The following is a 27,010-nucleotide window of genomic DNA, read 5'->3' as shown; positions in this document are numbered from 1 at the left end:
TGTCTCCTTATCCTCCAGGCCCCCAACGATTGTGAACACATTGGAAGGAGGGGAGTTAAGCTCCTCCTAGGACACAGCAATGGCTGATACTTGTGAGTGCCATCCCCCACACCCTACGAGACCCCAGAACAACGGCAAGAGAGCTTCGGCGCACTTCAGGGGAAGTCCCGCCGGCCTCCGTCATGACCACCACCTCCCCTTCATACATACCCGTCTTCTATGCGCAACGCCGCGGTTCTAACTCATATGTTCAAGCACAACGGCACCCTAACCTCAATCTCACGCCGGAGGAAAAGCGAGTCTTTTATCAGCTTTTCCAGGCTGCTGATACTACCAACCTCGGCGTTATTACTGGCGAAATCGCCGTTCCGTTCTTCGAGAAGACGCACCTCTCTCCGGATACACTCGGATTGGTATGTGGGCATCTAAGGGAGTGTTTGTTATGATACCGAGCTTTGTTGCTAATTGTACTTGGCGCAGATATGGCAAATCGCGGATAAAGAGAACAGGGGTCTCCTGACTCCGTCTGGCTTCGGCATTGTTCTACGACTCATTGGACATGCGCAAGCTGGTCGGGCTCCCTCTGACGAATTGGCTCTGCAGAGTGAGTGACGATACATTCCGGAAGAATGGAAGTAATACTGATTTTGGATCTGTTTCATAGCTGGTCCTTTGCCTCGCTTTGATGGAATTGTTGTCGATACAACAGCTCCGATACCCGAATCTGGCACCATTAGCCCCCCGCCTGGTGCCGGCGCACCTATTCGAGTCCCGCCCCTGCAGCCTGATGATGCCAACAAGTTCGTCTCGCTGTTTGAGAAGTCTGATGTCAACAATGGCGTGATTTCAGGTGTGTCGTCTTTCAATGTTGCGAATGTTGGCCATTGCTAATATATCCATTACTTGGTTAATAGGCGAAATCGCGAAGCAAATCTTTGAGCGCGCCCGGCTTCCAAATGAGGTCCTGGGTCGTATCTGGTTCTTGTCGGACACCAAGCAGCGCGGCGCTTTGGATGCTACCGAGTTCACCATTGCCATGCATCTCCTGACTTCATATAAATCCGGTGCCCTGCGCGGTATCCCTGCGACCCTGCCACCCGGTCTATACGAAGCCGCATCTCGAAGAGGATCTGCTCGCGGGTCTTTCGGTGCACGACCCGAGGTTCCTCCCGTTCCTGCCATTCCAAAACAGTTTACGGGCCCCCAGCGAACAGCAAGCCCTATGAGCGCAGCCAACCGCCCGCCGTTTGGAGGCATTTCGGCCCAGGCTACCGGAAACGACTGGTTGATCACCCCCCAGGAGAAGGCTCACTTCGACACCATCTTCGAGACCGTCGACACAGGTAAGGTGGGAAAGATCACTGGTGACCAAGCTGTTGGTTTCTTCATGAAGGCTCAACTTCCCGAGGAAACTCTTGCTCAGATCTGGGACCTTGCGGACATTGACGCGGATGGCCAGCTGAGTCGGGAGGAGTTTGCTGTGGCTATGTATCTGGTGAGACTGCAGCGTAGCGGCAAGGAGCCGCTTCCGCAGATTGTTCCGCCTGCCCTCATTCCACCCAACATGCGCCGCCAGGCGCCGGTGCCAGCGCCCATGGCAGCCCCTACTCCTCCCCCGGCGCCCACGCCTGCAGTACGATCTGCTGCCGATGATTTGTTTGGACTTGATTCGCCTGTGCAGCCGTTTGCTCAGCCTCAAATGCCTCAGTCTACTGGAGGCTCCAACCCGGCGTTCCACACTCCAGGCTCGCCTGGCTCTAGAGCGTCTCCTCAGACCGCTTCAAACACGTTCAAGCCTTTCATTCCTAGTTCCTCCTTTGGCCAGAGCCTGCAGCCGCAGATGACTGGTGCATCTGCAGGTACCCCAACAGTTCGCTCACCTCCCCCTCCATCGGACGACCTCCTTGGCGACAATGATCCCGAGGAGTCAAACAAGCTGACCCAGGAAACTACTGAACTCGCGAACCTGTCGAATCAGATTGGTTCTCTTGCCAAGGAAATGCACAACGTACAGGAGAAGCGGACTTCTGCTGAACAGAACATTACCCAGTCTTCCCAGCAGAAGCGTGATTTCGAGGCACGCCTTGCGCAAGCGCGTTCAATGTATGAACAAGAGGTTACTAACTTCAAGGCACTTGAGGAGCGCCTCAAGGCTTCCAAGGCGGAGACCGAGAAGTTGCAACAGCAATATGCACTCATCGAGGGCAGCCGTCAGGATTTGCACAACCAATATACCAACGTTTCGGCAGCCTTGGCTTCCGACCAGCAGGAGAATGCTAGCTTGAAGGAGAAGATCCGCCAGGCTAACGCCCAGGTTGCACAGCTTAAGCCCGCGCTGGAAAAGGCCCGCTCCGATGCGCGTCAGCAGAAGGGCCTGGTTGCAATCAACAAGAAGCAATTGGCTACCGTTGAAGGCGAACGGGATAAGATCCAGGGTGAGATCAACGAAGTTGGAAGGGAAACTCCCAAGTCTGTTGAGGACGTGACCCCGGACGTAACCCCGGCCGTTAGCGTGCCCGAGGTTGCCAGCCCTGCTGTTTCCACCACAAGCCAGAACACGAATCCTTTCTTCCGACGAACAGATAGTGCAAGTGAACAGGCACGCTCGCCCACTGTTTCCAACGACCAGCAAAAGGCATTTGACAGCCTGTTTGGTCAGACATTCGCACCCTCCGCTGCTGGACCACCGCCCACTTCGTTCCGCTCCGAGTCTCCGCTGGCCACAGCCAAGTCCCCTGTGACTTCTGGTGTGCCGACTCCATCAGTCTCTCCGCCTCCTGGAGCTTTGCCCGGATCATTCCCCGGCGCCTTGTCTGAGCCCCCACCCCCAAGCCAGTCTCGGCAGCTCACCCCGAGCTTCCTTCAGTTCAACGACACCCAGTCTTTGACTTCGTCAACCATGGTCTCCCCTCCCGGCAGTCGCTTTGGCGGCCCTGAAACTTCCGGATTTGGTACTCCTTCTCTGGCTACTAGCGACCAGGGGCCTCCATCTGCGACAGAATCCAGTGACTACAGTCGTGCACCAGCCTCCACTGTTGAAGGAACCCCGGCTCGATCTCCATTTGAGGAAGTGCCAGATGCTTCGAAATTTCCTGAAGTCCCTGTAGCATCGACCGAGCAACCCGAGACTGCCACATCTACAACCGAGGGCCAAGCTCAGGGAAACAAGGATTTGAGTTTCGATGAGTTGTTTGGAAGCAAGGCTCACAAGCGGTCTGAGTCTCAGCAGGGAAACGACTTTGAGGAAGCGTTTGCCTTTATGAAGCAAGGCCCCGGAGCTGAGAAGACGAATGGAGCCGCTTCAGCTGGCCCATCTGAGTTCCCCCCAATTCAGGAGCTTCACCATGACGATGATGACGATGACAGCTCCGACGACGAGGGCCCCCTAGGATTTGATGACAACTTCACTCCTGCCGTGCCTAAGAAGGAGCCCCAGCAGGACTCCATCGACGCCGCGCAGCTAGCTGCCTTCCCTGCCCCGGGAGCCTCTGTCCCATCTGCCCAGCCCCCAAGCGCCGAGGCTCAGCAGAGCCCCCCTGACTATGAGACCCCCAAGGAAGACAACACTCACCTTCCTCCTCAGTTCAATGGACTCTTGCCCGAGCGTGCTGATCCTACCGCTTTCCCTGATGCGCCTCATTCAGTGGACCACACCACTGGAGCACCAGTTGTCCCCACTGAGTCCGCACATGACGCTCCCGCAGAGACTGTCATCCCAGCTGGTGGAGCGAAGGTTGGAGGACCGGATTTTGAAGCAGCTTTCGCCGGAATGAACCTTGCGCCTGCGACTGAAGCAGACGACGACGATGATGACGAGCCGGAAACCCAAGTCAAGAACACAAACGACTTTGATTTCTCCTTTGACTCCCCAGCCCAAAAGCAACACACTGGCTCGTCTGACTTCTTCTCCTTTGACAACAACGTCCACGCCTCGACCACCCAGCCCGCTGGATCAACAGCTGGAGGCGACTCCAAGCCCGCTGCGCATGAGTGGGATGCGCTCTTTGCACCCCTTGACAATGCCAAGGCGTCAACTGGCGAAGAAGCCAGCGAGGACAAGTCCAAGCAGCCTGGATGGGCCCTCAACACCGATTCTGGCGAGGATGACCTGATCCTCCAGCGACTGACTGGTATGGGCTTCACACGCGATGAATCTCTCGATGCGCTGGAGAAGTTCGATTACAACCTTGACAAGGTGAGTACCCTACCACACCTCATATGAACCTTACTAACTGTGTCCCAGGCTGCGGACCATTTGACCTCGAAAACTTGATCATGACCCCTCTTTCTTTCCTACTGCACATATCTTACCCACATACTCTGCTTTCACCACTGTCTTTCATGAGCCCCCTTGGACCTGATGACCAACAAGCGGGGCTCTCTTGCATCGATATTTCCCTTTTGTCCAGCGCCGTGTATATCGTCTCTTTCCTGTCTACATTGGATCTTTGGATCTGCCGCCAATCCGCCCAGAACAAGGATTTCCCGTGTATCCCCCTGTGTAGTGTAGTTTACGATAATCCATAACTTAATTGAGTTTACATGTAATCAAACACTTTCCCATTGTAGGGCTGAAACAACCTCGCGCCTCGCCTGGGGTGACTAATCGCCGTACCCCAGATTACCCCACGAACCTAACGCACAGGTGACTGTTAACCTCCGATATCTCCCTCTATGCAGCCCTAGAGTATATACTACAGACAATTCCCAAAAGCACATCATGCAAAATGTCCAAGGGACGCCCCGTCGGTACGGGTTCGCATGGCTAATGTGCCGACAGCGGAAAATCAAATGCGACGGCAAGAAACCGAATTGTGCGAAGTGCCTCAAAGCCAAGGAATTATGCAAGTACAAGGAAAACCCCAGTTACAACGCGCATGACCCACCAGCTTCACCAGTCCAAGCGTCGCATCGAGCAATTGGAGTCCCAGTTTGGGACCTCTAGAGCCCACTCCTACCGCGCCTCACGATCTGGGAATCCTCGGAGAGGTCGCGGCGCCAACACAGGGTTTGTCGTACACCATCGCAAACAATGTAAGGGCCTCAATTTTGCATATGTTGTATCAGGACCAAGTTGCGACAACGGGCAACGTCGCATCACCACTCTCGCCACATGAACTTGCTGCTGGTCCTGTCTTCCTGTTCAACGTGTACCATTTAATGGACCTCGAGACAAACAAGGATTCATCCCTATTCCCTATTTCTTTTGCCGACATCCAGAACAACAACTCGATCGTCCAGTTCCTGGGATTACCAAGGACCAGCTCGAATCAGAAGATCTGGCACATCTGAAGCTGAAGGCTTTCCCATCGGAGGAGTGCACCATGTTGGGAATCGCTAATATTATTCGCTCCAAGAATTCCGCACCGTTTGAACTAACTCTGGACATCATGTTCGACACCAGGGAGGCATATGAGCGAGCAAAGAATGCGAATATTTTCACCGACGAGCCTGTCATAAAACTATACCATCTCCTGGCAGATGGTATCATCACGAACACGTTCTTCGAGCCCGTTCTCGCCTGGAAGTATACACTGAAGCGTCCTTGGGAGCGAAGTACTGTGGGCGAGCGTGATACTCTGGGAAAACAACAGCACGCGTCCTTGTTATATGTCAACGTTCCTGCCAATTGAGAACTGAAACCACGCGATATGGCGCCATGATGTCTTTCTTCTATTTTCACTTAGACATTGCTTTTCTTCAGTGCTTATTCCTTCCATTTTGTATTTTGTCAGGACTCGGAGATAGAGAAGATCGGAGAAGATGAGTTGAACGTTGAGCCCATCGGAGATATTTTTTCTTCTCGGGCTTGCCTCCAGCTTAATTTCCCCTTACGGAACATCCCGAGTCTTGAAGATGCATCTATACAGCTTTGCAGACTATATAATTCCTTGGATTGTTTCTCGTCCTATACACATAGATATAAAGATTATCTCTTCCAGCGTCAATCTCTTGAACGTCCCAGGTATTTCCGACTTAATCTTCTTCCCTGGTGTAAAATGAGCGACAAGAAGATAGCATTGGAATCCTTGGAAGGCTCCGAAACAAAAGAGATGCTTACCAAGTCATCTTTCCCAGAGGGAGGTGTCAAAGGATGGCTTACCGTGCTAAGCGGCTGGTGTGTGATGTTTAATACATTCGGATACATCAATGCCTTTGGGCAAGTCTGACAACAACTCGACGAGTGATTGCTTTTACTAACATCATCAACAGAATCTACGAATCTTACTACAAAGCCACATTCCTTAGTGCCCAAAGCGAGTCCCATATTGCATGGATTGGCTCCCTTCAAGCCTTCTTCATGTTCTCCGCTGGCCTCATCTCCGGCCCGATGATGGATCGCTATGGACCGAAGGTATGCACAACGCGTGGATGTCAGTCATACTAGTATCAATAAAGCTCATTGAAGAATACTGGTCATCCTAATTCCATGTTCAATGCTATTCATCACCTCCCTCTGCACCGAATACTACCAATTCATCCTAGCGCAAGACGCCCTCCAAACGGTCTCACCTATACCCCAGCCGTAACCACCATCAGCCAATATTTCTTCCAGAAACGACCAATCGCAATGGGAATTGCATCTAGCGGATCCTCCGCCGCAGGAGTGGTTTTCCCCATCGCCCCGAACAGCATGCTCAACAAATCAACTCTTGGATTGGGATGGTCTGTTCGAGTTTTGGGATTTCTCATGCTGCCATTGAGTATTATATCCTGTGCGGCTCTCTCATCGAATGCGTCTAAGGGGAAGAGCGGTGCTCCCTTTTTGCTTGCTGCTTGGAAGCATCCTGAGTATTACTTGCAGATCTTAGGAATGTTCCTGATGTTCTGTGGTCTTTTCGTCCCATTTTTTGCTATGTATCTGGATATGCCGAGCCTATTGGTCTCAGTGTTGACATCTCCTTTTACCTGATTTGATTGCCATTCTCAACGCGGGGTCCCTCTTCGGCCATCTTTCCGGTGGCGCGGTGGCGAACCGTATTGGGCGATTCAATTCTTGAACAGGGGCTTCGATCACCTGTTCAAGAATTGATCTTCTGTTGGCTGACTGTTACATCTCAGTGTGGGATGATTGCCTGTTCGGTGTTGTTTGGGTTCTTTTCTGGGACTGTTATTGGCTTGTTCCCTGCTACCATTGCTCTGACTGCGAGCAAGTCGAATGAGATTGGCTCGTATATGGGAATGGCATTGGGGGTTTGGGGTATTTCTACCCTTTACTGGAACGCCTATCACCGGGGACATGATCAATAGTTATGGGTCATATTACCCTGCTATCATTTTCGCCTGGGTGGCAACTCTTGTTGGAGTAGCCACTATTTTTGGGGCTCGGGCCGTTTTGCTGCAGGTAAGCTCGCTGCGTAAAAGGGGTCTAGAGGCAATTTATTAATAATTGATAGAAATTTAGATTAGACAGCCTTTTTGGTGGTATGTTAGCCGAGGATAATCTAGCCAGTACAGTGAGCGGTTTAATTTCCAGGCAACTCAATTCCTATAAGGCCCGAGGCACTTGGCTCTTTTTCCAGGGTCTACCTCAAACCCAATATTCTACAGAGTTTGTAGGGGGGCGACGTAGGCTTCCCAATATTATACGCTGTTGCCTGAAACCTCCAGTTCTACCGAGAGCAACACCAATCAAACCATGTGCTACGTGTGCAGCGGGACCGGCAGGACCCTGAATGGAGAAAATAGCAGCCAATCGGTGTTTGCTATTTCCCGTTAAGCTTCGAACAAAAGGCTTGACCCGTACTTAATTTGGTATACTTGCGATTGTTGAAGGTACACGCCGGACCATTTTGGTCTAGTTGCCCACAGAAAATCTATATTTTAAAAATAAACTAGAGCGAAAAGAACCGAAGTGAAGGGCGCTAAGTGCCAGATTAGGAAAAAGCGAGCACTAGTGTAACTCGTACTTTTGCCCTACAAGTCGTGCAAGTCAACAGCTGAGCCGCACCCCAGGCCTGTGAAACACGGCGTGTAGTGCTCTCGACTTCTTCAACACGACCCATTGGCATTGCCTCGCCACTCATTCCATCTCCATTTATTTGTCTCCGTCGCTCCTCATGTACCAGACCTTCGAAACCGACGTCCACCATCCGGAAACTCACTTGGAACAATCGCAACAATGCAGCACGAGACCCGGACAGATCATGTGGCGTTGAAAAACAAGACATTAGGCCCAATCTCCGTCCTTGCCCCGTTCTCAGCGCTCATTATCTCAATCACACTGGTGATCTACTTCCTAATCCGCTACTACGTCCTGGAAGGCTTCCTCATCCGCCGAGCATACGGGTCGATTTATACGGATTTGAGCGAACTCAACCGCCGCGGGTTCGTCAACCACCACATCGCCGGTTTCACCAAGATTGTCCTTCTGATTGTGGCCGCATACCCGTTCATCTGCGTTACCTTCGGCAAGGCGACATTCCAGACGGCCTATGCCCATGGCTCAATAGTCACCATGGGTGATATCCTCGTTGTTGTTGCTCAGACGTTGATTGCAATGTATATCTTTGAGTTGCTCTATCGGGTCAAGTTGTCTCCTGTTGCGGTTATGCATCACATTGGGACGATTCTTATTGGGCAGACAGCTATTGCGATCAGTTTGACGCCGGTCAGGGAACCTGATGCTGAGATTGAGTTCGTTCTTTGTACCGTCTGGGGTACGATCAAACCTTCTTCGTGTTTTTTTCTTCTTTTGACTGCATGCTAATCATGATCGCTTTTTTAGGTGCCTTCGATATCATCTCCGAATTCTTCCCTCACGTCGCAATCATTCTCTACCGCGTCTTTCCTAAACGACACCATTTCCTCAGTTGTGTCTTTCTTCTTTCCTGCGTTTCCACTGCACTTGGAACATTCTCCGAGACCATTGTGACGATGTGGCTGTTCGGTTCATTATGGAGCCGATGGAGACTTGCGTTCAAGGTGGTTACACCACTTCTGCATATTGCGTTTTCTGCCGCGCAGATCCACGGCAGTCTTGTTTTCTGGCGCATGTATCAGAGACAACAGAGATTTATGAGGAATGAAGGCGACGATATCGAGAAAGATGCATCTTCTGATATGAAGTTGTATGAGATGTCAGGGAGACCTGGCGAGGGTAGGACGAAGGCCGGCATAACTGGGTCAAACAATACCCTTGAATTGTTCCATGTCGACTCGGTTACTCCCATAGTTCGCTGATTTCAGTTTACCACAGACGATTTGTCTGTTTCATTTAGTACGATATGTCTGTTTTGTTACAGTTCTACACATGGCTTTGTATCTACGAATTAGAACATAGAGTTTAACATAGATTATGCTTACTGCTTATGATCAAGGCTGAAACTTGGGTTACCTACGACGCATAAACTACGTAACTGATACTTGGCCCTCGGTTTTCAGGTCAATTGTAATAGAACCGAATCGATAGAGGGAGCCGAGAGGAAGCCCAAGATGCAGTATACGGCAACGTTGCCAACAACCGTTGCGGGAGAACTACAGTAACAGGTAAAGAGAACCCGGAAGAGCGAAATAAGATGGAAATGCCTGCATTTCTTGGCTTAGCGCTCGGAGTACGTAAGAATAATAGTTATAATACATGGAAAGTCCCATGCCATAGGGGTCTCCAGTTCGCGCAAACCTTCCCTTTCCCTTTCCGTCCCGATTCCCATATCATTTCTCGATGTCATATGTCAATGTTAAGATGCATCAATAACAAGCATATTACACACGATTCATCATCATGGTATTCGATCATTGACTGTGTTGGCCCTTGGCCGTTTCGATCCTCCTCAATTGGTTCTTTCATGCTGGGCGGCCATACGTTGCATGGCAAGGCCTTGGATCCATTAGTTCCCTGGGGTGGGCACTTAGGAACATTTGGTTTCAGCTTACCAAAGTCCTCCCAGGAACGATCTTTCCCCTTGTTGCGGAGACTGCGGCCGTGCATGAGATTGTCAAATCCTTCAGAGTTGTGCAGCAGGATATACACCATCGCGTTCACACAGGCCACCCCGAAGGCCAGGATCCAGACTCTGAGAATAGTCAATGCCGATGTTGGTGTGCCGAAAGCGCCGAAGCGAGCCATCAGAGACCCAGTCACATCAACAACCAGCACAGCACCAGCTAGAAGAGCCGAGGGTCGATTGCTGAACATCGACCCAGTAATGCGAGTGACTAGGATCAGCCAGCTTTGGGTCAGGGTTATCTCCAGGAAGAGGACTTCATCTCGCGAGCCCCAGCCTTGAATCACACCACCCTCCTCACCTTGCAGCAACATGGTACCTAGCGTTACCCAGGTTCCGGCGGCAAGTATCATTCCGAGAATAATTGATTCTCCCCACAACTTTGGCTGATTCCATTTGACTGGGAGCTGGGAATAGGAGGCATTGTCATATGCAATGGCCAACGTCGCAATGTCTGCAAAGATGGCGAGAAGAACAATCAAGCGCAGATCGAGAGTCTCATTCATGATCACCATCCAGAGTCCCAGAAAAAGCTCCAGGTGGATTGACAAGGCAATGCGATAAACGACATATGCGTACATTCGGTGAAAGATTTGACGAGAAGTCTTGATTGCATCAATGATCGCGGACAGACCAGGAGCCAAGAAAACAATGTCAGCAGCGGAGCGCGCCGCGTCAGAGGCACCTTCGACAGCAATACCCGTGTCTGCTTTCTTGAGCGAAGCAGCATCGTTCACACCGTCACCGGTCATCGCCACGAGGTATCCACGCCGCTGAAGAATTTCCACCACACTATATTTGTGTTGAGGGAACACTTCTGCAAATCCGTCCGCAGCTTCAACAAAGTCGTTGACCTCGGAACCGGGCATCTCGCCAGCGCCAGTGACTCCAAGACGCTCAGCATTGTAGATGTTGGTTCCCAGACCAAGTTGGCGAGCTGTTTCACGAGCAATGCCGACTGCATCTCCGGTGAGCATCTTCATGGAGAGACCCAGACCTTGGGCTTCAGCGATCGTTTTAGCAGTGTCATGGCGAGGGGGGTCAGAGCAGGGCATGATCCCTAGAATCTCCCAGTTCTTCGAGGTACGCTTGCGGGCAACACCGAGAGCACGAAATCCTCGATCGGCAAATTCTGTGACTTTGGCCATGTACTCATCCACGAAAGGCTCACATAAGGTGCTCTCTGCCTGCACAGTTCGCAGGATCGTCATTGGTGCTCCTTTGACACAGATCATTCGCTCTCCGTCATGATTCTCCACAAGTGCAGTAACCTTTTTTGACACAGGATCAAATGGAGTAAACTCGATGGTCCTGTACGTAGGAACTTGAGACTTGGCCCATGGGTAGTTGCGTAGGCCCCTGAGAAAAACCTTGTCGATGGCATCGATTCCGCCAGTCTTTCGAGTTGCTGCAAGACATGCAGTCAGCATGAGCTCCTCCGTTGTCATCCCAGGAACCGTATATGGCTCCCCTAGGGTCAATTTGTTTCGAGTCAATGTGCCAGTTTTGTCAGAACAAAGGATTTCAACACCGGCTAGCGACTCAATAGCTGACAGCTTTTGCACAATTGCCTTGCGATTGGCTAGGTAAGCTGCACCCACAGCCATTGTAGTGGTGACTACCACAGGAAGACCAACCGGCACTCCGATCACGGTAATTGCCAGGGTAAACTCTAGGATCTGCACAATGCCGTTCGAACGATAGTAGCTGGCAATCCAGATCACAAGGAGTGCGAGAATCACAAAGATCAGAAGGATATGCGCCATCCCGTTCAACACCTGGGTGAAGTGTCCAGGACTGCCGGAAGCCTTGTTGACCAGGGCAGCCGCAGTTCCGACGTATGTATGATCACCGGTGGCAGTCACAATCATCAAACCAGCGCCACGCTTGACGGCAGACGAAGCATAGCACACATCCCCTCTGTGCTTATCGACAGCGAGAGACTCTCCCGTGATACCAGACTGGTCGACCTGTAGGTAAGCATTTTGCGATTCAAGTCTACCGTCGGCGGGAATAATCGTGCCCTAAAGCAAACGTCAGTTGCTGGCCATAGTCCTCATCTTGATGTTCATTGACTTACATCTTTCACTTGAAGGACATCACCGACAACAACTTCCGCTGAATGTATCTCTTTAGGAGCGCCATTGCGGATGACTTGGGCTCTGAGAGCAAGAGTCTTTTTGAGATCATCAACGATGTTGCCTGCATGGTACTCTTGGATGAATCCGACAGCGGCGTTGAGGACAAGGAGGCCACAGATGATGCCGAAATCGATCCAGTCCTGTAAGCCACCAGCGAGTATAACGGCAGCCTGCAATGAGAAGAATCTCATGAGTATATGTGTTTCCGGACCGTATCATATTGGACAAGAGTTGCTTACCTCCATGACCCATTGAACCGGGCCCATGAAAAACGAAAGAAATTTGAGAAAATGATTTCTCTTGGCTTCTTTCATGACATTCCACCCATACTTCTTCCGTCGAACAATCACCTCTTCATCGTTAAGGCCGTCCTCGAGACTAGTACCAAGCCAAGCATAAGGGACCTCGAAAAGTTTGCCAGCATGGATTGAAGCCGCATCAGGGTCAGGCTCCTTGCCATCTTCAGCATCCAGCTCATCAATGAGGAAGCTCAGGGATTCTTCGGTTTCTAGCTGATCCTGACCGAGGACGCCCGAGTTCTCTGTTGGAGTGGGGTCTTCTTTAGGAGAAATACCGCCAAGGGCGTTCGCATGCTTGGGAATATCAAAGAGGCGGTCGTGGAAATTGCCATGGTCATTGAGGCTTTCAATCTTGTCTTCTTCGCCATGAAGCTCATCGGGCGGGTTGCTATGGAGAGCCCTGTTGCGAGGATCCGACGGGTCAACAGAAGGCCTGGGCATGTTGGGCAAACTGCTGCAAAGGCTGAAAGGAAGTTAGCAACAAGGAAACAGAGCAAACTGCTGCGGTCCATAGGATGAACATCTCTCAGACCAAACAATTTGATGATCATGAGATGCAATAAATTGAATGGTCGGGTGCTGCTCCGTTCACTTGACAGCATCCTGGCCCCATGGTGATCAACCTAAGACAGCAAAAGGATCGACTCACATCAAACAAGCATGAGCTTTTCGACTGCAGTGAACTAAAGGAATGCTTGAGGAAAGAAGATATAGTTGGTGTATGCGGGTGGGAGAGGAGGTGAGTCGACGACGAGGTCGAAGGCGCGATCGAAGACTGCGCTAGAATGGCGGCCTCCAATGGCAGTTCCGATCCTTAGTAGACAGCGTCCCTGATGACATTGCTTGATGCGTCGGAATCGTTTCCGCTATTCTTATATGAAGATGCTCTCTACGGATTACACTCCAGCATCCCATAAACAACAACCAACACAACTTCCTTCAGGCTGCGATCATCAATAGGATTAAAACAAACTAGATACACCGAGACTTTGAGTGACTCGCAAGTCGCCAGACCAGGCGAAGAAACAAGCGATGCCTTCCCCCTTGGGGCTTGGTTGGGGCTTGGAGCTCAAAGCCTCAAACCGTCGACAGCAAGCGGAATTAAATGAATAGAGAGAGGAGACAAATGCAAGGTAAGGATACATGCTCTCCTGAGGCTATTTCTAATCCCTCTGAACTGTATAAGACAATGCAACTTTTGCCTGCAGCGCATTTTCCACTTTGCGTTGATATGCTTCAAATCCGGTGGAATACCTAGGCTATGCTATTAAGGGGCATTATTGATATACACCTGGTCAGGCAGCCTTGGAGGAGCAACATCGTATGGCAAGTCCCTCAACTTAGGGCAAGGGCGTATCAAAATGGGCGCCTGAGGCGGAAGATTACATAATATACTCACGTCACCTCAAAGCCTTCACCGTTGCATGAGGTTGGCTTTGCATATATTTATATTTATGACCTCTGCTACAATTTGCTGGTTATCTCAATTGTTATATTGTGGCCTTGCTCAATAGATTGTTCACAAAAGGTGCAAAGGAAGGCTGTTGATCATTGCAAGATATCGCATGCATAAAGCCTCGATGGTTGGCCGAGTCCTATATAATTCTTCATTCCTACATGCATCGTGAAATAACATTGCTCGCATTGATTTCTGCATTTCGGGCCAACCATCATGGCTCCAGAGATTCCCGGCTTCTATTATGGTGAGTCGGACTTATATTGCTTGTTACTATTTGCTGTGTTGCCCCCCAGCAGTGTCAAGTGAGAACACGTCTTATCGCGTACTCGACAAGCCTCCTCAATTGCTCTCACAAGACCTCAATTTTTTTTGAATTTACATCCCGTCCCATCCATTTACATTCACTTTCATCCATCGCGACCCACTCTTGCTTTCTGCATGTCTCCACTCCCACTATGGACCAGCGCTTACCATTTTGTTACCTAGATGAGGACAAGAAGAAGTACTTCAAAATCCAGCCCGATCATGTTGCCCCGCCTGGTGCGCAATATTCCGCGAAGGTGCTCAAGCGGAAGCGTAGTGACCACATAGTAGGTTCCCTAGCTCTTCCTGATATTTTCCTCTGTTAATCAAGACTACAGAAACGCGAAAGGAAGGCAAAACTCGATCAGCGCACGGCCAGTGAGATGGTCACCAGGGGTGCGGCGTTGGCACAGCCCCTGGTGACCGTTCATCGAGAGATCGGGCTTGAGATGCCTGGCGGTGCTATGCGGGAGAAGTATGCTCGTCTTCAAGTAAGCCAGCTGCATCGAGAAGAGCTCCACAAATTTGAACCGTGGCCAAGAGCGAACACGATTCGACAGGTCGTGCGGAACCCACGCTCGGGCACTTTGATTGCCAGTGAGTTACCTTGATACCTCTTGGCTTATTACATTACTGATACAAATTGCAAGGCATGGCTCGCGGGCAGGAATCCTCCGTCTCGTGAGTAGATCTTTTTCAATAAGCAGATATTGTTCAATACTGACCACCACGCAGGGTCTGCTTTCCAGATATCGAGAACTCGCAATGGTCCTACAATCACACGATGGAACGTCTCCTCTTTAGGGAACCTTTCCGGGTCAGTCCATCCAGTCTCAATGGAAGCTTCAGCGTGACTGACACCATCTTTAGCTTGCCTCGATGTCTCTGAGCCCGACAGACTGTTTACTGTATGCCGTTTCAAACCCGAGCCAATGTCGTTAAGACCATCAACTAACACCCACAGGGCAACCATGGACGACGGCCCAGATGGGGCATGCTTCTTCTCAATGCACTGGCTTCCTGCTCCTGATGATGATGGAGGCTACACCTGGCCAGCAAGTACGTCCACTGACCCCAACCTCTGCTACAGTCAACATGCTAATAAAAGCTCATCCAGTTTCTCAACCCACTCGCATAACCCCTCAACATCCAATGACCTTCTGGGGCACCGCAGCTTGTCCATCAACCACAGATCCTATTTTCGCTATTGCCGCTTCAGAGGGCCTACACACCATCCACGGTGGCGAAAACAATTGGCTGATGAAGAAGCATGAGATTGATATTGGTCCCAAAAAGCCCAGGTCGAAAGGGCACTGGTGGCCACAAAAGAACACCGTGTGTTCCGTTGAATGGCTCAATCAAGATGTCATCATGTCAGGGCGGAAGAACGGCGCGATTCTCTTCAATGACTTGCGTACTGGCTCTAGCACGACTCACTTCCAGCATTCGGACTCGGTGATGCAACTCAAAAAGGTTGACGACTGGCGCATTGTCGCCGCGGGTCCTCGTTATGTATGTATACATCTCATTTCCCTTTTGTCTTTCGATAAATCACACCTAGAATATTGACTAACAACCCCAAGCTGCATATGTTCGACCTACGCTTTGCTCCCGATGGCGCCAAGGGCATTAAGCGGAACAAAAACCCATCGATCGCCAATTCAGAAACAAGCCAACCATACCTGACATTCCCTGACTTCGCGCCCCTGCCCATGCCAACCCTGGACATTAGCACCGATCTCGGTCTCCTTGCAAACCGTATGTTCCCTGACTGTTACATCAGATCATTTTATCTTGGATTCGAACGAATGGTTAACCTACTTTTGACTTAGCATCCCCGGACCAAACGATCCAGCTTTTCTCCCTCCGCACCGGTCGACAGGTACCCTCCCCGCTTACCGAGCGCAAGTATTCTTCCACGCCGAGCTGCGTGAGCTTTGAAGCGGGTAATGATGCACCAGCATGGAAAGGTCCCGAGACCCTCAGTATGCTGGTTGGCATAGATGGCGTTGTCGATCAGTGGAGTTGGTGATTTGGATGGCGTGGAGCCTATTTGGTGTCTTTGGCGTGCGATTGATATCCTCTGGTTTTCTGTTTCCTGTATCTATTTCCCGGCAATACCTTCTTTCTTTTCTTTACTTTTGGTGCAGACTTGTTTTGATGACCTTAGTCACGTCTATTTGGATTCGGCGCCGGGATTCTTTTTCACTTTTTCCTTTTCAATGGTTTAGAATTACAGGGTCCATTTGAATCTTATCATCGAAGTGCTCGACTCTACTCTTTTACAAATGAACAATATTGGAGGTAGATGATGACTATGGGTATAAATTGAAACCTTAATAAGAGTAGAATGCAAAAGAATGTGATATAACACGGTGCAATGGAGTATAGCACCAACCCAGACACTCCGCAAAATAAATGCATAAAAGCCCAACCATGTAACTCAATCCAATCCACCAGCAAGCCACTCCCCAACCTCAACACCAATCCCCTTAGCAAGCTCACCGACCCAATCCCCAGAGACATTTACAGTCCACTTATCACCTGCATCAGCAGTAGTATTTCCACTACTACTAGCGGCACCATTATGCCCAGCAGCAGGGACAACAAGACGTAGTCGCCGCAGTGTAGCAAGTTCAGCGTAGATCCGATCCGCGACTGCCGCAACGCGGAGAGGCGTGGCAGGTGGATTTGGGTCGATAGCGTGGTAGATTGCTAGGAGGCGTTCTAGGGGGAAAGGACGAGCTGTGAGAATTGTCGATGGGCCGGTTATACCGGCGCCACCGCCTGCGGCTGAGGTTGTGGCTGAGGAGGTCGCGAAGGCGGATGAGAGGGTGGATTTTGTGATGCGGGTTTTTGTACGCTTGCCTTTTCCTCGCTTGTTTGGGGTTGAGGGGCCGTCGTTTGCCGCTTGTCTTTCTTCCGCTTGGGCTTGGGAGAGGACTTTCAGGCGGCGGCGATGGTGGGCGCGTTTGTTTCGGGCTGAGAGGGAGGATGAGGAGAATTTGGAGAAAAAGATTGTGTCGAGGCGCTGGGGGGTGTGGGAGGCCAGGTATGCGGATGTGAGGATGAGAGTTGAGAAGTAGGGGAGGGACGGGAGGGCTGAGGGCATCATGGTGACATTTGACAATGGAGTCCGTTGTTTTGTGATAGACGTCAATGTATCTTCGGGCACGATGCGGTGCACCAGCGCTGACTCGCCCTGGTGTCGGAAGATTGATCTGTTCTTAACCAGCAATCTCGAAAAATCCCACTCCATGTTTCCGCCAGGAGGTGCTTCGCCATTTACTACAGGCGCAACAAATTTAGGCCACAATCTCTCGCATATGGATCGGAAGTTTGGAATAGAGCCTGCTGTCGGTCCAACCAGTGAGTCGTAGATCGTAGCAACGAAGTATGGATATACTCGCAGGGAAGTCTCATCTGGGAGGCCATCAACAACCGGCGCATTGGAGGTGAGGATAATGTCGATGGCCTCCTTGCGCGTGTACGGAGGAAAGCTGATGTGCGGAACCGCCGCACTTTGAAGGAAAAGCGGCCGCGGTGTTGAGCTGAGAACGAGAACGACACATAGAGACGGAATCTATCAAATGCCAGAGGTTAGTCGCAACATTTCACACAAGTAACAACAACAACGCAAAACACCGTCATACTTACAATCTCTCCTAGCCGTGCCAGAGCCGACAACAAGGTATGCGGCGCCTCCCTCTGCCTATCAATCTCATCCAACACCAAAACGAATTTCTTGGAGTTATCGGAATTCCGCGCTGCCAAACACTCCTCGAGGAGAACTGCCAGGCCACTGACATGCTCGCAGCGTCCCTTCCCGGCCTTCTCCCACTCTTCCTTCTGGCCCAAGACCTCCAATATATTCCATAGGACCTTTGTCAGCAGGTGTCGACCTGTGATGCATTCCGAGCTGCGGATAATGGCGTGTGGCACTTCAAGGGTAGAGAGGACGCCGCGGAGGATAGTTGATTTGCAGGTCGCCGAGATTCCGTGAACGACGACTGTTGGAGGGCTAGGGACATGGGGCTGTTCCAAATGACGGTACAAGTTAGTAAATATCCTTCAGAATGGCTTCAGTGAAAGTGCAGAGCTCTCGCAGGCTAGCTCTTGCAAACTCACACTGAAAAGACTGGCAAGCTGGAGCGCCTGCACATCGCGGCAGGGCCATTGTGAGCCCAATGAGCGGGCAACCTCGATTGGAAGCATCAAGGATCAGGCCGTCCTACTTCCAATGCTGTAGGATGATCCGATGTCAAATGGAGGTTACAGATTGAAGCTCCGATAGAAGGGTGGCTCCTTGGCTGACACGTGACCACGCGTTCGCGCCGAAATCATCGCGCAGACTGGCGAAAACGCTACATTTAGACTAAAGGAATTACGTGTCTACTTTCGTGGATAGGAATATGTGGAAACCGAATTCGCTTTCCAGCGCTAGAATACATGCAGAACGTGTGTGCAGGAACATGCATCGAGACGGGCAATCGACAGGGCCGTCTCCGATGTTGAAAATAAGTAAACTGACCGCAAACAACCGAGGCATCAATGGATGAAAGGCACCAAGGCCCTTGTCAACGATTCTCGGCGCAGCTTACCCAACGATGAACCAATGTGAAGTAACGGGCACAGCACAATGCAGCTGGAAGAAAAAGAAAAGCACAAAAGTACAGCGGAGAGCATGGTAAAAATAAGTAGAAAATCACAATGGGGAAGCGAAGATATTGAATAAAAGAAAAGAAAATTGCTTAGCCCAGTCCTTGAGGAATCCAAGACCACAGAGTGCCAGATCATTCATGAGAACAATCCAAAACTATCGCCGGAAATTCCGAGGCCCAAGGTAAGCACCGGGGGAAAACAAAGGGAATGTGAAGTACAGGAGGGAGTAGGGGGAGGATAGGAGCAGGAAATGGGGCAAGGCTCCGAAGTCTGCATGCTGGGTCGCTTCATGAAATGCAATATGCAACATGGACTGACGCAATGATCATGACACATTGCTTCATAGGTCGATGCAGGAAAACGCAAGTGAGAAATCACGGGAAAATGATCAATACATATGCAGTGGGCCCAGTCTGATGACAGCGTTGTAAAAGTAACCGTAAAATCGTGAAAAAGAAATTTCGTCGCATCGTCTCACTATGGGTACACTTAGGTCGAAGACATGCATTAATTGGGCTGATCAGGCTCAATTAAATGTATGTAAAAAGTTGACTCTGCGAGCCGAGATTGACAGGTGGCTGCGAGCTCGGAGCGGAGTAAACAGAAGAGCTCTCACTATGTCCAGAGGGGGTATTAGAGACCGAACTCTGGGAAGAGTGAGGGACATAGGTTTGAGAGCTGTATCCGCTGGACGAGGTGGGAGAATGGATGCCGGAGGATTGGCCGCTCTGTTGGTACATGAAGGGCTTCTGAAGCAAGGTCTTGGGGATTTGAGCACTGTGCTCCATCTCATTGGGAGTGACATGGCCGCTGGTGGCAGTGCTGCTGTTACTACTTCGGCTGGCGGTGGTGTCAGCAGCCATGATCTTACCAGCGATACGGCGACCATGGGGTGTCTGGCGAATAGAGGGGAGAATGGGGCGGACAGCCTCGACAATGCGGTTGCGAGTCTCAGCATCACAGAAGTCCATGGCAGTCTGCACAACGTAGTTTGCAAAGGAATCACGCAACATCTTCTCAAGCTCATTGCCCCGAAGAATCTCGTCGATCATCTGGCGCTTCATGTAGTTATCAGCAGTTCGAAGACACTTCTCAATCACGTTGGAACTGAATTTCTGCTTCGACAGCTGAGGAATGTTTCCTCCAAACGTCTGACAGAGAGGGTTGGTGAATTGAGGCTCAGCCAAATCCAGAATGTATTGCACAACATAGTTCCCAAACGGATCCTGAATCAGAGTGAACGAGTTCGAAGTGATTTGAGAAATCAGACGAGCCTTCTGCTGGCCAGAAGCATGGTCAATGCAGCGTTGAAGAACGCAGCATCCATGACGATGAGTACCAACAACCACGCAGTTGCCACCGACAGCCTCGTAGATGAACTCAGCATCTTCGGGGGAAAGACGGTTAAGACATTTCTGAATGACGTGATTACCATTGAGATCCTGCACAAGCTCAACAACATCGCGCTGCAAAGCGCCAATGACGGTCTGAGTCTGCTGAGGAGTCGAGATAAACTCGATCATCTTCTGCAATGCACGGGTTCCATGTTGGTTAAGAGCAATCTTCACCAGCTGCGGAGAGGCAAAGTCAATCAGGGCAGTACGCTGTTCATCATTGGAGAATTCCAACAACTTCTGGCAAAGGTAGTTACCGAAGGGATCTATTCAAGAAGAAAGGTTAGCCGTCATCAGCGAATTAAAGGCAGGATAAAACTCATACCGGTCATGAGTTCGATGACGTGCATGTATGTCTCACTGAAAATCAGCTGCACATGCTCCGGGTTACGCTCCTCCAATTTGCGCTGCAAGTATCGGCAGCCATGCTGGTCCTTGCACAAGCTGTACAGCTCACCCTTATAGTGCTCCAAGGGGAAGTTGCCGAAGCGTGTGAGCTGAGTGGCCTCATTCTCCTGGCGACGTGCAGCCATGCCACCTCGAGCAGAGTTGTCAGAAAAGCGGAAACCAGAGCCAGGATAGGTGGGATAGCCATTGTAACCAGCGGAGAGGTTAGACATGTGGTTTGCATGATGAGTCTGGGGGGCATAAGGTTGGATTGCATAATTGTAGGCGGGAACTTGGAAAGGCAGAGCCAATGGAGCAACCGCTCCAGGGACATTATTGTTGGAAACAGCCGATGTAAGTTGGGGTCCGAAAGGCGCAGCACTGGCTTGCAGGATAGTCTGAGATGTCGAGCCGTTCTGAAGGTTGGTGTCATCTGCTTCGGGAGAATCTTTTCCCTGGCGACTGTTCACGGCACTCTGAGGAATGCGTCCCATGCTTGCATTGTGGTGGTGCATGTGGTCCGTTTGATTGTTAGGAGGGGTAACGGCATTGCCGATTCCATTACCCTTGATGGTAGGCAAATCGTTAGTCGAGTATGAGGATTGAGCAATCGGGCGACTGGACGGAACAGGAGTTGCAGTCTCATCGTGACGTTCATCCTGGAAGGACATATTGCTTCCCATGGAGTGACGAGCGATATGGCGTGACGTGTGAGTCGAGGTGCCGTGGTCTTCGTTCGTTGGGCTGCTTAGCTGATCCATGCGCATCAAACCCGAGATGTTCTGCGGCATACTCTGGTGAGACGAGCGGTGCCGGTTGTGGTTGGAATAAGTCTCGGGACCAGGAGTGCGCGAGTTGGCAAGGTCAAGGGCATCAGGGTTGGCAGACAGCTGAACTGGATATTAGAAATGTTCTTGAATTCAATTGTGAGGGGGCACTCACAACTAGGTTTGCACCACCACGGCGGGACAACGTAGGGAATTTATCGTCGGTCTCAGTCATCTTGATGTAACTCTTGATATCCGGGGTAGACAAGCGATCAACGTCCTTCAGAGGGCCATGTAGCTTTTCTTCATCGCTGGGGAAAAGGTACTTGGCGGCGGCAAAAGAGTCGATACCAGATCCGTTGTTGAACCCGGAGGCATTGGACCGAACCTGGGCGTTCAGGTTGCTCGCTGGAAGCGAGTAGCGGTGGGCACTACACAACTGTTAGTTAAATCGAACCATGAAGCGAGTGTAGATATTCGATGCCACTCACGAAGGGCCAGGACGGAACGGCGAAGAAGGTTCAGCAAGGAAATCGTCCTTCTCGGAGTTGCGACGGGAGCCAGGAACTGAGTGACCAGTAAAGCGGTCAACCGGCTGGTGCGCAGAACGAGACGGAGCTTGGGGCGAGGTCAAGTTGGAGGGGGCAAATGCGCTGAAGAAACCAGGCGAAGAGGTGACACTCGAAGTAGAGAAACGAGCAGGGCGGCTGAAAGCGCTGGACACCGAGCTCTCGCGGTACTCAGGCGGGGTAGTTGGCTCGCTGACCGGACCAGATAGTCCAGCCTTAGCCAGGTCGCGAGCAAGCTGGTCCATCTCCAGCTTCTCCTTTTCGTGTTGTAGGTCCAGCATTTTCATATCCTCCTCAAATCGACGTTTCTGTTCACGCATGTACTCCAGATGTTGGCGTTTCTTTTCAAACTGCTGGAAAAGTCAGATCAAATGTTTGCCTCAAGAATATCGCCATGGAAAAGAAAATTGACGAGGAAAGAGGAAGAAGGGTGTGTTTGGATGGGTTGACATGGGAGAAGTGTAGATCGTTAAAGGTTTTGTTGGACGTTAATGACGTTCACCCGTTCAAGATGCTCGCCGTTAACGACTCAGTTGGCTGGTTCGTTGGCCGTTCAGACTCTTCTGTTCCCTAGGCATCTCCGTAGTTCCGAAAACAATTTAATGATTCGTACCCATAGAAGTGACGCTTCGTGTCCCTTGCAGTGACTCTTTGAGTTTGTGCAAATGACGGTTCGTGCCTGTACAAGCCAGTCTCCGATCCCGCACAAGTGATCCTTCGAGGCCGGAGATATAGGACTGGTTGAATGGGCCCTCGACAGGGAAGATGCCTGCACCGGGAACAACGCCTTCAACGGGACAACGCCTTCAACAGAGACTTTAACGGGCTTCAACGAAACCGTGACAACGGAGCTGAACAATGCAGAGATCCAACAAGCCCACAGAGGTAAAGAGTGCACGTTGCAGTAGGCATCCTGGAACACAGTCCCGAAAGAACAGGAGATACGGGATAGAGGAGGAGCGGTGATGGGGATGGGGATGGGGAAGGGGAAGGGATGCAGCAAACAAGTTCACACCTTAGCAGGGACGAGAGGAAAAGCAAGCATATCGAGATGTGACGTAGAAAAATAAAAAGATGGGTGAATGAGGATAGAGCCCGGGATATTATAGCATCGACTGCTGGGCTCGAGTCAAGAACGGCTCCTGGGTAGAACAGAGGGCTCACTTGAACGGCCGGGCAGGTATCTCAATATACCAAATCCGGTTGAGGCCCGAAGAGGCAACAATAGGGTATTGTAGTATGAGAAATGCAAATGTGGATAATGATGAATAGAAATATTGGGCATAGAACTTGTAGTGCTGCGGGTGGAGGGGGAGATGTAGAGGGAAAGTAAACGAGAAGGGGACAGAAGAATCGAAGTGCATGCGCAATGTTGCCCGGGGAAATAACTGGAAAGTGACAAAAAAATCTCGAGCCAATTTGGGATCAAATCGGGCGCTCAGCCAGCGTTTCTCACAGCTCAGATGCCACTCATCGAAACGTCGCCCGCCACGACAGTCTGGAGATCACACTCAGCAAACCTACGGCGAAGCAGGCCATGACCGGTGGTGCTCACAGCCCAAATGCCGATCATTGCATATTGCAGTCACAATCCACATCTCTCTTGAACCAGCTCTCCTCAAATTCAAGATACGTGAAACATCGCTAAAAGAAAATAGAAGCTCACCGAAGACAAGAGATCCAGAGGATCCTGCGCAGGGCCCGAGCCTTGATTTAAATAATTCCATGACGAAAACTTGCTCGAATCGGTTGTGAAGCGGCGCTGCAGATTGGCACGAACGTCTCCCGCAGGCCGAGACGAGAAGCCCGATACAAAGTTCGAATGACCAGGGGAAAGCGAGCTATATCCGGGGAACGCAGATTCCGAGGGCGGGGATCGTGGAGACGGGAATCGCAGCTCGTCGAGGCGTTCACTAAGCCCGTGTTTGAAGGCCATCGTGGGCAAGGGCCGAATTGTCCAAACTACAACTCCAACGGTCCGGTCAGCGTACGGGGGTCGATACTAGTCGGAGGGGTGTTTCGAGAGCTTTTCTCACGAGCAGCTATCACGACCAGCCCCAGATATTGTGACGCCAAGCTGCAGCTGGTGGCAGGGAAATGTCCGAGTTATGGAGCGGAGAGGATCAGGGCTGGCGGTGTGCTCGTTCGGTCTCAAGTAAGGGGAACTTGAGAGGGGCTGAGGGGAGGAGACGATCTGCGCGAAATGAATCCGACTCACACAATCAACGCCTCGAGAGAAAAATCAGGTCGGCAATAGGATTCCTATGCGAACACAGGTGCCAGGCGTCTAAGAGAGAGAGGTTCGGGAGGGGGCAAACACGTCGGCACTGCAGACGCGATCAGGATTAGCCAGGAGGTCGGGGGTCGTTATGGCGAGAACGAGAACAAGAAGCGACTTACCAAGGACGAAACGAATGTTGACATACACCAAAGAAGACAAAACTGTTGTACAAAGGGAGTTGGGAAGGAGAGGGGGGAAAAAGGGCTGGGAGTCCAGAGCAGAGCGGGGAGATCCTTTTTTGGGTAAGGGCTGCTGATGTGCCCTTTTCTTTTTTTGGCCCTTTTTTCTCTCTTTTTTGCTACTTATTTTTGTCATTTACCAAGTTTCTTTTTCTTTTTCTCTCTAGAATGTGTGGCAATGGTATTTCCAATCTAATTAAAAGGGGCGATTTTGGTCTTGGTTTTCAATTCCTTCCTCTCCGGCATAATATATAGAACCGCTGTCACAGGTGTATACGGACAATTCGACCACAGTAGATGATCAACCTCCAAAAGTTACTCGGATATTGTTCGAGACTGGAGTCTGATTGGCGAGCCTCTGGTCTCTGTACTACTTGGACGCATTTTGTCCCGGGAAGAGCCTGGGGTAGGGAACATGGGACAGCTCTCGCGAGGTGTTCAACTGGCTACGAATGGTCAATTGGAAGATGGACTGGGGATGGAGAGTGCAGTGGCCTCTCGCGCAAGGGGGACCTTCAATGCGCTGTTCAAAGCGTGGCATCTGCAGTAGGAAGTGGAGAAGTGCCCGAAGATGTGACAGCGGATCGCCCTCTAAGGAGGTTAGGCGCTTATGTTCCTGGATCTAGTAGGTTGTAGATTGGAGAGTGTAGATTGTTAGATATAGAAGAGTAGTATATGTTCCCCTATTCCCTTCCGCGTGACTGTGGTTCGCGACGGGTTTCATTGTTCTGTTCCATGGGTCCTTAGTTATTCTATTGGTCTGCACTGAAACTTATAGTCTCCTATTCTATTCTTATATCCTCCCCCCTTAGCACTCCATAATATAGCTATTATTCTGTTCCTTTTGTTTTCCACTGTAAGTTGATCTCCTTGAATCATCTCCCCACCTCGGCTGATAAGGGCTCACCCTCAGACAAGCGGTGTAAGTGGTAGCGCTGATCGCGTCGCTTGGAGCCCCTGGTCCACCGAATGACGAGCATGCGAACCCCAGTCAATCATTACATTCTTAGCGGGGATCATCTGCCTTGTAGCCACTTTTCTACCCCTCCTCTTTTCTAGAAATCCGATCTGAGCAGGGAACTTGATACGGTCTGTGCTGGCTATAGTATACATTAGCATGTATCTCCAAGTGATACATCCAACCCCCAACAACTAGTACTGTGCAGGATTGCCATATTTCACTATACTGTCGAACCCACCATTGACGCCCAAATCCCCAAATTTAATTACCGCCTTTCTTTCATGCCCAACGCCTGACGCCCCTGGAACAATTGACTGGCCGCCTCGATAGACTCGCGATCCACAACACCTCACTGGTCAATGACCCTTATTAGAACCCATTATGATTATCGCCCCCGTTTTTGAAAGTACGATGGCAAATAATATGAAACCGGTCGCCTCACAACCCCGGCTGCACTGCAACTCCACGGGTAATGGGCCTTCTAGACTGTCGATAACATCCCCCGGTTCTTCATGTCGCAATATTCTAGCCTCTGATCTCCTCGGAGGATACCGTGCATCGCAATGATAAACCCTGTCTTACCAACCACGTGTAGATCGGTAAAGTTATACGTTGCCATTTGTTTTCATTTCGCCCTCGTAACTTGCTTGACTAACTTATATTACACAACTTGTATCGACATTCCCTGACTCGGAGAAATATTTCCGCCCTCCCTGGCGGAGTATCCTGACCTCGGGTGGCGATTTCAAAGTTGCGGTCAAACCTAGCCCTTTGCCACAGACATCAAAAATATCTCTGCTCAATAGCTGATGGACAGGGTATCGCGCCCGATCTACATAAATCGTAGTGCCACAGGTGTAGTGTGACTGACCATGGTATGAATGTATAGCGATCAATACATGTACCCTGTCGAGACCTTGTGTCGAACCGTGCTAACACTAGTGCTTTCTAAATATACTACGTGACCGCTTCTTCAGATCCTAGAGTTTTCTATAGATCATGCTAGAATGTCAATTCGGGATGCTTATGCATACTACAATGTTTTAGCGCTCTCTGTTCGCGTGTTGATGTGTAAATTGCGAGAATAGTATCTGTAAATCTGGACCGCCTTAAGAGCCCGACAGGGTAGCTCCTTTGCTTTGCGAGGTAAATATACATTAGGGCGATACATACCTAGCAACCCCAGTATGATTCAATCGCCACAATACTCTAGTTAGAGACTGGATCTGCCGTGTTGTGGTGAGGCTTAGGGGCTTGGACATGTGATGGGATGACGTCAAAGTATAGAGAATTGTGTTGAAGAGTAACTCGAAATGATTGTTCGTGATGTTCTTGAAATTGGTGCAGGAATCCTATCTGTTCATCTCGTCCACGTCCGGGACAACCATGTATCAGAATATCCCCAGATAGAATGAACCCGAGAATTCTTCGCTCGGACAGCCTCAACTACTGCAGTCACCCTTCCCAACATCGGTCGCCTTCACACCCAAGTCCACTAATGCATGTTCTGCTCCTCCGAGACATCAGAAAACGTCACCGGCGTCCGTCTCGTCCGATCCACGTTGATCCGAAAAACATCAAAGCGCTGATATCCACCAACAACATCTTGAAACTGTTTCCCTTCGACAGTAGCATCCATATCCAAATCAGCATACAATACC

General features: G+C 50.6%; 8 protein-coding genes across 8 annotated transcripts; 5 read left to right on the top strand and 3 right to left on the bottom strand.

Annotated features, from left to right (window-relative positions):
• Positions 1–182: 182 nt before the first annotated feature.
• On the top strand, positions 183–4,273 carry PENARI_c059G06931 (EF hand domain protein; the record flags this gene model as incomplete). The annotated part of the gene is made up of 5 exons (XM_022637530.1): positions 183–413; positions 481–604; positions 665–850; positions 915–4,195; positions 4,244–4,273. 5 exons carry the CDS (start codon positions 183–185, stop codon positions 4,271–4,273), a joined length of 3,852 nt encoding a protein of 1,283 aa, XP_022482614.1.
• Positions 4,274–4,727: 454 nt separating this feature from the next.
• PENARI_c059G02811 (DUF4387 domain-containing protein) lies at positions 4,728–5,633 on the top strand (the record flags this gene model as incomplete). The annotated part of the gene is made up of 3 exons (XM_022637525.1): positions 4,728–4,749; positions 4,867–5,034; positions 5,242–5,633. The coding sequence occupies 3 exons, from the start codon at positions 4,728–4,730 to the stop codon at positions 5,631–5,633; spliced, it is 582 nt and encodes a 193-aa protein (XP_022482618.1).
• Positions 5,634–6,094: 461 nt separating this feature from the next.
• Positions 6,095–6,530, top strand: PENARI_c059G07417 (uncharacterized protein; the record flags this gene model as incomplete). The annotated part of the gene is made up of 3 exons (XM_022637531.1): positions 6,095–6,120; positions 6,214–6,355; positions 6,525–6,530. The coding sequence occupies 3 exons, from the start codon at positions 6,095–6,097 to the stop codon at positions 6,528–6,530; spliced, it is 174 nt and encodes a 57-aa protein (XP_022482611.1).
• A 1,592-nt stretch (positions 6,531–8,122) lies between these two features.
• PENARI_c059G01356 (uncharacterized protein) lies at positions 8,123–9,183 on the top strand (the record flags this gene model as incomplete). The annotated part of the gene is made up of 3 exons (XM_022637524.1): positions 8,123–8,660; positions 8,729–9,100; positions 9,176–9,183. 3 exons carry the CDS (start codon positions 8,123–8,125, stop codon positions 9,181–9,183), a joined length of 918 nt encoding a protein of 305 aa, XP_022482612.1.
• A 590-nt stretch (positions 9,184–9,773) lies between these two features.
• On the bottom strand, positions 9,774–12,828 carry PENARI_c059G04288 (plasma-membrane proton-efflux P-type ATPase; the record flags this gene model as incomplete). The annotated part of the gene is made up of 4 exons (XM_022637528.1): positions 9,774–9,820; positions 9,877–11,971; positions 12,028–12,258; positions 12,328–12,828. The coding sequence occupies 4 exons, from the start codon at positions 12,826–12,828 to the stop codon at positions 9,774–9,776; spliced, it is 2,874 nt and encodes a 957-aa protein (XP_022482620.1).
• A 1,231-nt stretch (positions 12,829–14,059) lies between these two features.
• PENARI_c059G10211 (uncharacterized protein) lies at positions 14,060–16,181 on the top strand (the record flags this gene model as incomplete). Its single annotated transcript, XM_022637532.1, has 10 exons — positions 14,060–14,090; positions 14,333–14,436; positions 14,488–14,746; positions 14,800–14,830; positions 14,885–14,966; positions 15,020–15,057; positions 15,114–15,208; positions 15,267–15,661; positions 15,733–15,907; positions 15,982–16,181. The coding sequence occupies 10 exons, from the start codon at positions 14,060–14,062 to the stop codon at positions 16,179–16,181; spliced, it is 1,410 nt and encodes a 469-aa protein (XP_022482617.1).
• Positions 16,182–16,592: 411 nt separating this feature from the next.
• Positions 16,593–18,364, bottom strand: PENARI_c059G00425 (origin of replication complex subunit 5 family protein; the record flags this gene model as incomplete). The annotated part of the gene is made up of 3 exons (XM_022637523.1): positions 16,593–17,732; positions 17,807–18,184; positions 18,278–18,364. 3 exons carry the CDS (start codon positions 18,362–18,364, stop codon positions 16,593–16,595), a joined length of 1,605 nt encoding a protein of 534 aa, XP_022482619.1.
• Positions 18,365–19,341: 977 nt separating this feature from the next.
• PENARI_c059G06729 (uncharacterized protein) lies at positions 19,342–23,864 on the bottom strand (the record flags this gene model as incomplete). Its single annotated transcript, XM_022637529.1, has 5 exons — positions 19,342–20,471; positions 20,531–21,482; positions 21,535–21,790; positions 21,851–22,281; positions 23,595–23,864. 5 exons carry the CDS (start codon positions 23,862–23,864, stop codon positions 19,342–19,344), a joined length of 3,039 nt encoding a protein of 1,012 aa, XP_022482613.1.
• Between the last annotated feature and the right edge of the window lie 3,146 nt (positions 23,865–27,010).

The sequence above is a fragment of the Penicillium arizonense genome, assembly GCF_001773325.1.
Source record: "Penicillium arizonense strain CBS 141311 chromosome Unknown PENARI_contig059, whole genome shotgun sequence".
Classification (NCBI taxonomy): Eukaryota; Fungi; Ascomycota; class Eurotiomycetes; order Eurotiales; family Aspergillaceae; genus Penicillium; species Penicillium arizonense.
Note: the sequence above shows the minus strand (reverse complement) of the source record. Positions and strands in the feature narration are given on the sequence as shown.